Raw genomic sequence first — 10757 nt, 5'->3', positions numbered from 1 at the left:
TATATCGTCTTACTTCAATTAATTGTCTATGACTAGCTACGTGATATAAACACATTATATTATTTAGTAGAACAGAAAATACATGTATTTTGTCAGTAGGTAAATGATCGAATGACAATATTCTATTCATGACAGCATCGGCGATATGGATGTTTGCATTTCTATCTTCTGTATTCCTAATGATTCTTGTTAAAATAGTAATTAAACCAGCAGCCGAATTGATCTCTATCACATCATCATCTATGTCGGCTTAAACAAAATCATAAACGCTACTATAACTATAGGTATGTAAGTTAATAAAAAATTATTGAAGAAATATCCCTTTGAATATTTTAAAGTTACTCTTAATTAACATTTCATGTGATACTTGAAGTTTAATTGCGGGATAATATAATAATTTATATGATTGAATAATATTGGGTATGAAATTGGCATTATAATATACAATTATTATTTTACATATGCATAAAACATTTGAATATTATTGTTTGATTCTGATAATGTATAGTATTACTAATTAATACTAAGTAAAGTGTAGTGCAACAAATTAAACTATAAAATTATAATATAAACTATATAAAAGTAACATTATATTGTGTGTTTCATAAAATTGGAAAATCGTGCAGTCGTTTTATGTTCCTAAATATTATTCTAACAGGTTTCATACTATTGTTTTATTTTTCCGTGAATAATGTTTAGTGTAGTTCTATAAGATTCGAGCGTACACCTAAAATCCTCGTAACCTATACACACGCTTTATTTTTAATGTTTGGTGTGTTCCTCTTTTTTTTTTACATCTTTTGAACACTAAACATAAAAGAAAAATCAAACTAATCAATTTCCATATCGTTTAGGAAGTTTAGGTGCAGGGCAATATTATTGTACATTGTTCGAATCACAAAAACATAAATAAAACCGTAGTATTACCAGACTATAGTGAAAAATTTAAATCGGAAAACGGTAAAAATATGTAAATGTATATGAAAATATTAAAATTAACGTCAAATTTTCCAAGATTTAAGTCTGATAAAAAATAACTAAGAATATTAACAAATTAGATTGTATGATTTTCCAAGTTTTAAATATTATAATACCAATAAAAATAAAAAACCATTACATTTTAATAGAAAATAATACTTTTTATACAAAATATTACAATAAAAAAATAAAACGCAAGAAAAGCACAATAATTTAATACAATTACAATTTAAAATGCAGTTAACTAAACTAACATTGAGTTATTAAAAAAAAAAAAAAAAACCCTAATGGCACACACTTTATTTTTTTTATTTTTTTTTTTTTATTGAAAACTTACTTAAATAATCTGTACTATTTTAAGCAAAATACTTTTAAAAGTGCAAAAGTAATGACTAATGACAATTATATTATCATTACTTGTAAAATACGCTACGAATTATATTTATTGAATAAATTCTTCAGAGTAGAGTATAAGGACTAAAAATACTTTATAACGTCTATAATTTACAGCTCCATTCAAAAATTCCAACATGCAATGCATTTTAAATTTTAAAATACTAATACTATTTAAACTTAAATCTGCCACTCGGAATTATTTATTAAATGTACAATAAAATAATATTGCATTGACATACATAATCTTTCCATTTAACATAGAAATACAAAATAGTTAACTTTTATCCAATGTACACATTTTTTTATATATATTTGAATACAACTTTAAAATGCATACATTTATTCATATTATATAAGCAAAATAAAAAATTTTGTACTAAAATATTATTAAATCAAAGCTAATAAATATATAAGACAGAGTATTAACAACAGAAATCTGGTCACTGCTATCATAAGTTACCTTACTATAATTAAATATATCACTTGAAAAAATATTACTATCAATATCATCATCGTTTTGGCTGTCAGAGGGAAGTCCCAGTTTCGATTTGATAATTTCTTTATACATATTTTTCAAATAAGAAAATGTACCTCCTATTCGTTCGATTCCAAAAAAATTGTAATTTTCCAAATAAAAAATATTTGGATGTATTTTTAAGTCATTGACATCTACTAATTCTTCACTCAGTAGTTCACGTAATAAAAATGATAAACGAAAGAATGTACTCAACAATACTGGACCCGGTAGTTTTAACATAGGATCATTCTAGAAAATATAAAGAAAGTTTAAATACTATTTAAAACAGTTAAATCACAATATTCTTAATCATACATTATAAAGTATAAATAAAACTAATTTTTATTTTGATATGATGACTTATAAAATTATCATCGAGTATCAATATTTAAAATTATTTTTCTTAAATATAAGTAGATTACTTTTGTAATAATAAAACCGTTGTCGCTCCTTTCTAAAGAAGTTTAAATAATAATAGCTTAATGTAAAATCATTAATTACATTATTACAACTATAGAAAACTGTAAAGTATTTGATGTATATTATTATTATTTTATTATTATTATTATTTACGTCTTTATTTATTTTTTATATTTTTTTATATATAATATATCATATTATAAGTATTTGATAGACTATTTGAAGATCATATAAACAATTTTAAGTCACTGCTTGTCACTCCGTGGAGCAACAATTCTAATATAGGATTTCAACCATAACTATATGTTAGGTACACTAAATAAGATACGTCATTTGTATTCCAATAAGAATTAAAACCCTTTTCATAAATATTGTCCCAGTTAGTAATAATTTACTAAATTAATAAAATTTTGTTTGAATTTTTGAATGTTTTCAATATTCAAATAATACTAAATCTAATAAAATTCGGAATAAAAATTATTAATATTTACTCTCCAATAAATCATGTTTTCTTGGGTAAAACTTTGAAATCGTCTACTAAATAAAACTCTGGAGCTCACTATTGTATCAGTTTGATCATTGTCATTTAATAAGGTTTTAAGAAAAATTATCTGAAGTTTTTCTAATTCTGTTTGAATGAAAAATAATTAAATATAATAATTTATATTTAATATGATTTAGAAATAAGGATAATAAATTACGATTCAATAATTTTTTGAGTTTTTCGCTGGCTTCATTGTAAGCAGATTTAGATTTCTTATAATCCTGAGGGAAATTTTTTATCAATTTATTTTGCATATCTTCCGACAATTCTACATTTTCTATACTCCAATATACACGTGGTATCATTTTTTCAAGCATTTCATCAGACGGAGAAATAATGTGTAAAAAGTGAGCAAATCTATAAAACGATTTTTTTTTTAATGCATATTATATACAATTTCTAAATTACACAATGTGAAAATAATATTATATGTTAAACTACTGTAATATCTATATATAGTAATATTATAATACTATATAATAATATTTAAATAAAATAGATATTTCCCTATAACAGTGGCGAATTCTGACTCTGATGTATAGGCATGTTCATTTATCATAATGTATTATAGTTCTATTTAATTTATAACTAATAAATAATACACAAATTTGTATTAATTTATAAATAAGACTTTAATTTAATATATATATTATATACAATAGCACTTACTTAAATAATACTTTAATAATTGTAATTTAGACTTGACTAACTCTTTTAAATAAAATTAAAAAAATTGTCATTTACTCGTACACGTAAATTGTATAAATTACGTTGACGAAGCGCAACAGAATGAGGATGCCCGGGCGATTAATACCCGGCTGCTAGTAGAGGGGGTCTCGGAGTAACTGGTTTTTTTTACAGCGATAACAAGGGTCGTATAGCTTGCCCACGCATGTATCACGTGCTCTGTCATTAAATGTTAGAATAAAGATAAACACGGATACCTAAACATAACAGAAATAAATGAATTAATGTAACACATTATATTTCTTTTAAAATACGTAATATATTATTGATTATAAAATAATTTTTGTATTTTAATTAATAACGTTTTTATTTCTAAGCATGCCTGGAGAATTCGCCACTGCCCTATAATAATAATATATTGAAGTTTTTCAAAATAAAACAACACTGAAATATATAGATAGGTATATATTTTATAAGAATAATTTTAAATAAGAGATTCTAATTACAAATATATTTGAGTATAAATGAATAAAATACAATATTAGTGATGCATTGTATTATCAAAAGCCACTGAGTCGAAAATCATAAATTTAAATAATATGTATGAAATAAGGATAAAATTTAACTTAGCTATACATTGTAACTTGGTAAAATAAAAAAAATTCACTTTATTCAGAACGAAAAACTATTTGATTAATAAAAAATATATTATAAGTTAACAAATATACGTAGGTACTCTAATCTGAAAAAGAAGTAGATATTTTTATCATCATTCATGACAAGTAAGTATTTTTATTTATATATATATAATATTATATAGAACAATAATAACTTATAAACTGTCAAGACATTATTTTGTTCTCAGCACTGAAGCAATAGTATATTAAAATAGGTAGAATACATTTTGAAACAAGAAGTTTAACTTTCTTATAACTCATTTTAGTTTTGAAATTGTTTCAGTAAATGATCTTGTGTTATTAAATTATAAATCGTTAAGTATCACTAAATTCTTTGGTTATAAAATAATTATAATAATTAAAAAATATAATATTTTAATTTAATAAAGTGATACCTAATTTTATACTACGATGTGTCATTTGTATTGCGAGTATATTTTAGAATTACATATTATGTATATATATATACACGAACACTTAATTAGTTTATTTATTCCAAAGTATATTTTCAAAAAATTTATTATTTTCTTATTTACAATTTTACAAAAACTACTATTCGTACAGCCACTTTCCCTTGTTAGGTATCGTCTTTAAACATTTTTACAAATTTTAAAAATTAACATGGAATGTTTGATAACTATTTGCAAAATGTAAGTAAAGATTTGGAGATGATAGGATATTATTATGAGAGAAGAGTGGAGAACTACCTACAGATAAAAAAAAAGCTACTTAGTGTGAAATAATAGTTTTTTAATTCTAATATAAGTAACTTATTTTCAAATTGTCGTAAAATGTAATAATATTATTTATTTAACAAAATTACAAATATAATACGATACCTAATGACAATACACACGTTTCATTAATATTAAGGAAGGTTTAGTGATAATTATTGTTCAATATGGATGAGAGATTTATATAGTATTTAAAAGTATTCGGTCTAATTTTAGGAAAATTGTATGTATAAATGGTTAAGTTTTAACAGTAATGTTTAGGTCTAATCTAATTCTAAATTAACGAATTTATGAATATATAATATATCATGAACATTTATATTTCATGTGTTTTTTAAGCTCTAACACCTTAAGAAAAATACGAAATTTTTTCTTATCAACTTATATAATACATTTTCTTAACACTAAACCAATATACAGTAGAAACTGTTTATAATTACATTCAAGGGACCAAGGAAAATAGATTATAATAACCGTTTGTCATTATAACCAATAGTAGGACCACAGAATAAAACTATAGGACTCTATATAACTCCATGTAGGAGCTTTGCAGGGACTTTCAATCTAAGGTCATTGCAACTGGTGTCATTATAAACAATCTCTACTGTAAGTAGTTTACTGCTACAGTATTACGTTATAATTAACAATATAATTATTTAGTGTTAATTATTTGTTTATTATAGTAAGAAAACTGAGCTTAAATTTTTTCCAACTCGGTGTGATTAAAATGAGAATATTAATAATCCAGTAATTTTAGTCATATTTTCTTTAACATTGAAATGTAGGTATTTAAAATTGAGTTTTTAAATTAAACTGTGTTGATTTTATTTATTTTTATTGTTATAATTATATTTTTGTTTTTTATTTTAATAATTAATGTTAATAATATATGTATAAATTATGTTTACAGTTTCCTTCACTAGAGGTATTTGGTTATAAATCAAAATGCTAAAAATAAATTAAATTGCTATCTAGTAAAATATTTTATCAGTTACATTATTACTATAATTAATAAATCAAACAATACCAACGATGATAATATGATGTAGGTACATCTATAATCTATAATATAATAATACTATATAATATATTGTATATTAATTATTAGAATATTTCTTTCTTGAATTAACAAATATTTATATGCATAACATTATATAAGATAAAATATATTATTCTATTTAAGAAATGAGAAACGATTTTATAAAACAACTAAATGTAGTACCTATCTAGTGTTACTTTATAATCAATTAAGCCACACAACATTTAAAGTGCGAAGAGTATAATATTATCTAATTTAAAATAAAAGTACGTACTTAATCTTGTCGAAAAAAATATTTACAATTGCCTCTTTTCTAGTGTTGGTTTCTCGACAAATTGCAGTTAAAAGTTTGAGTACTTCTGATTGATGAGATATGTCAAATCGATTTCTCCAAGTACATTTAAAATCACAAAGTAGACAAAATATTAAATAATTCATGATGGAAACCATTCTATATTTCTAGACAATTGGAAAATTTTATGATTACTGTACATTTTAATTAGTTGAACTTTTAAGGCTTTAACCATACAACAAAATAAATTAATAAACACGTCAAATTACTACTCTATAATTAATGTTATACAAGCACAATTTAACATAAAATAATAAAAAGTATAGACTATAAGAAAAAGAAATATTCCTAAGAACCATAAACTTTTCATTATTTAAAATGTGTTCAAAGTAGTAAAAAATTCGAAATAATAAATATATATCCTAAACTAACAACTTAAGATAAAAATGTTTAGAGACTTTTTTTTATTAAATTCTAATATAAATATGTACATTTCTATAAAATGATGAAAGCAGTAGAACTTAAGTATAGTTAAATACAAATAACATACTGATCCCGAAAAAGAATAGTTCTAATTTAATACTGTCATTATAATAAATTTGTATCTGAATTGTAAAATTCTAAATAGGTAACATAAGAGTATCTTAATCTCAAAACATAACTTTTAAATAAAAAGCTTAACATTAAATCTAACTTTAGATCGAGTGAAGTTATTAATTGTGACTAACAATAAATTTCTAACAGAAATCATCCTAAAATTCAAAGTTGTAACATTTTTACCGTTCTAAAAGATGCGAACAGCTGATACAAAAAAACAAAGGTACATCACAAACCCAAACATTCAATGCACGCTCAGAACCTAAATGTAAATATTAGTTGTGTTAAGTATATTTATAATCAAATTATCAACTTAATAAGTTATATAGACTATATGATATGGCATGTTAAACATAATTATTAATCTTATTATATTTATTATTTTCTTATAGGTAGGCACATTATTTATCACGTTAAAATATAACTTACAGGTATATTTTCCCACATCAACTCAAGGAATACTATAAGTTTTTCAGGACTTCTTTTGTTCAAATTCCTTAAAAATAATATAAAGCAACTATCTACAATAAATTGATTTTTCAATAAATGCTCAAACTGATGAAATAATATATTTTTTATAATATTGTTAATTCTTATTTTGTCGTAGTGTTTCAAATTATTTTTCGTCTGAAATAGAGTCACTAGAATTTTAAAAACAAATTCGAATATAAAAATATAAAACTCACATTTTTTTTATTTAGATTGATTTGACTTTCGATTAGAGAATAAATATTTTTCTCAAGACGTCTGAAATAATTTATTAGGGCTATTGGGCTAGTAATTAAAGGTTTTGAATTCAATATTGGAAATTTAAATGGTCTCTCGCCCAAATTAACAACCACATTTTCTTCATCGGAAAGAGTTAATGCAGGAAAATACGTTAAGTTATCTTTGTTTATTAACTCTTCAACTATTACACCAAGTGATTCACCATTACTAAAAAAAAATATAATATAAATTTGTGTATAGATGTTTATATTTTATTTATGTTAGAATTGTTATTTGTATTAAATTGCAAAGTAAAAACATATCATTCATCAGTCTATATCTACCTAATAAATTACATTATACCAAATTCATGTAGAACCGATTTTGTATTGTTAGTTTTAATAATATGATAGTGCACTGAATTATTATCAAACTGAAAGACAATAAAATATTGCTTATAGGTATATGATAAACGATAAAATATTTACATGTAAAATATTGAAGTTCAAAATATACATAAATTGCTAAAAATTATAATATCATAAAAAGCGAAGTTGGTATAAATAACTATAAGTAATAAGAAAACTTAATATACACTTAAATTATAATGTCATTTATGAAGTGCAGTCCTATTTCAATATATTCTAATGTTTTTTACTGTAATTGGTTCAATCAGTTATTTTTTATTATTTTTTTGATGTACTTAAAAAATATATACTTTAAAATTTCAAAAATTGAGGTTTACATAAATGCATCATTGTTAAAAGTTGAATATACCTATATGGCTGTACATAATAATATTAGTATTGTTCAATCAAACTTTTATATTTTGTACAAGAATTTTTAATACGTTACTAATTTACACCAACGTATTATTATTATTTTTTCAACATCTACTTACCTAAAGAACGATTTTTATTTAAGCTTGATAGAAAAAAAAACTTAGGTAAATATGAAAAAAAAAATAACCTATAGTGTAAATTACCTACAACTTTTTCCTCTTTAACATTTTAATGAACCTGTGTTTTTTTATATTATTTGAACACCTGTTTAATTTAATTAAGATATTCTCACTTATTACAGTAAAATGTTTATTGTAATACTTGAAAAATTCTATAGACTTTTTTCCCAAGTCAATAGTACAACCAATTATATTTCCGACTCTCCATTTTCGACCGTATGTGCACGCATTAGACATATTCCACTTTTCTAAGCGATAACCATCAAAACCATACGAATTTTCTGTTTCTCCTGAAAAATGATAAGAATTATTTTATACTATATACGATATTCCTACTATATTATACCATATTATACTATTTATACTGTATTTTATCATCAATAATCCATAAGCTACTAATACTGTTTAATAGATTATATTATTTTTCGTGAAAAAATATCAAATACCTACTCCCAGCTCATCAGTAAATGCACACATCTGAGTAGCCCATCCTATACGCATCGGTCCATTAGAATTTAGTTGTACTTCATATTGATAGACGCCACCATCATTTTGTATACTGTGGATCGATTTCACAGTTGCCAGATTACTCCTAGAATATATCGTACCAAATTCCGAAAACATCATGTGTCCGTTTAAATGGCTTGAATTAAAAGATTCGACATTTTCAAAATACATTTTTTCTACGTTTAATAGTTCATCAAATTTTAATTTGTCAGCTAATATTTCCATATCGTCTTTCAACTTATCTTTGCTTTAATGAAAATTAATATTCTCCATTACAATTTAGATAAGACAAGAAAAAAAAATATTTTAACACTTTACTCTGGATAGACTTTTTCATTCCTCACCAACGTTTTTAGTTTGTTTTTACCGTCTTTTCCAAATATTTTAGTAACTTCTTCGACCACAGTGCTTACTAGACAAATTAATTTTAAAAATAATTTATTTAAATTAAACAAACTAAATGATAACTATTATCACATTTAAATTATGACAAAATTATAAAATATTTTATTGGTACGAAATTATAGGATACGTCTTAATCGAATCAAACAATGATTTACCATCAATATGTTCAATATTTGAGTTCTCCATTAGTATTTTATTTTAAACTAACTTTATTAAATAAAGTTGAAATTTGAAATTTTTTGAAATTTTTTTTTGAAATTTTCAACTCTTAACTACTATTATGAAAAAGATTATACATTGTATTAATACAACTATACCACTATGTATTCCATGACAATTCAAACGATGTATTTATTTATTTTTTAATTATTAATAGGCCAGAAAAAATACATATATATTATTTTATTAATATTAAGTGTGTAACTATGATATATTCGATCCACATCTTGCCTAATATACAAAAACTACAATTAATCATTAGTTTACACTTCACAAATACAAAACGTATTGCTCATATAATATTATCATATTAAAACTGTATATTTTTCGAATTCTATACTATTTAGGTATACTATTATTGATGCCATAAAATGTTTGAAAATATTTAGCTAATAAATTAATATATGAGCCAATACTGATCTAAAAATTCTTTGAACTACTCATTAGTTAATTATCCAAAATTCGATTTTTATATATTGAAATACTCAAAAAAATATATTTAGCTTTGAAATAAAGAACTAAAAACGGATGTAGGCATTAAAAAAAAATTAAAAATTTTAAAAATAATAAACAGTAAACTTACTTTATTTGAAATTTTTTTTGTTTTTAACGGCTTAAAATAATGTAAAAAAATAAAAACATTAGCAGTTTAAAAAAAAATGATTGTCTTATGTTAAAAAGATTACCCGATATACATACCTATCATTCCGTATAATATAATACCTATCATGTGTGTAAGAGTAAAATTTAGAATGTTCAAGGCAGTTTGCGAAGAAGTCAACGGTGAATAATACTGAATGGTAAAGCCATTATTTAGATAAACAAAGGATTAACTAATACCTTATTATGCCATTATGGACACTGTTATCGATAAAATATTAATTAGATATTAGATATTTCGATGTAATCATAATTCATAATACACCTATTATGTAGATAGTATACCTAGGTATATCAATAACGATGGGTACATGGGTCACCATTATATTTTTATTGCGGTGTTATGTCTTGCTGACATCCGATGAAAGTTCTAGAACATTCGTGTCACGAATGATCTCCGTTTTTTTTTATACATC

The 10757-nt window shown here is 23.1% G+C and overlaps 1 protein-coding gene across 1 annotated transcript; it reads right to left on the bottom strand.

Moving 5' to 3' along the window:
* Window positions 1–13: 13 nt before the first annotated feature.
* Window positions 14–9791, bottom strand: LOC126555278 (E3 ubiquitin-protein ligase RNF123-like; the record flags this gene model as incomplete). The annotated part of the gene is made up of 11 exons (XM_050210224.1): window positions 9618–9791; window positions 9376–9469; window positions 8997–9304; window positions 8693–8840; window positions 7568–7817; window positions 7311–7508; window positions 6267–6451; window positions 3013–3212; window positions 2803–2939; window positions 1873–2140; window positions 14–249 (listed from the first exon to the last, which is right to left on the bottom strand). Coding segments are annotated over exons 1-11 (2055 nt in total), but the record flags the coding sequence as incomplete, so codon positions are not given.
* Between the last annotated feature and the right edge of the window lie 966 nt (window positions 9792–10757).

Source organism: Aphis gossypii, unplaced genomic scaffold (assembly GCF_020184175.1).
Source record: "Aphis gossypii isolate Hap1 unplaced genomic scaffold, ASM2018417v2 Contig00773, whole genome shotgun sequence".
Classification (NCBI taxonomy): Eukaryota; Metazoa; Arthropoda; class Insecta; order Hemiptera; family Aphididae; genus Aphis; species Aphis gossypii.
This window is presented reverse-complemented; position numbering and strand designations above follow the sequence as displayed.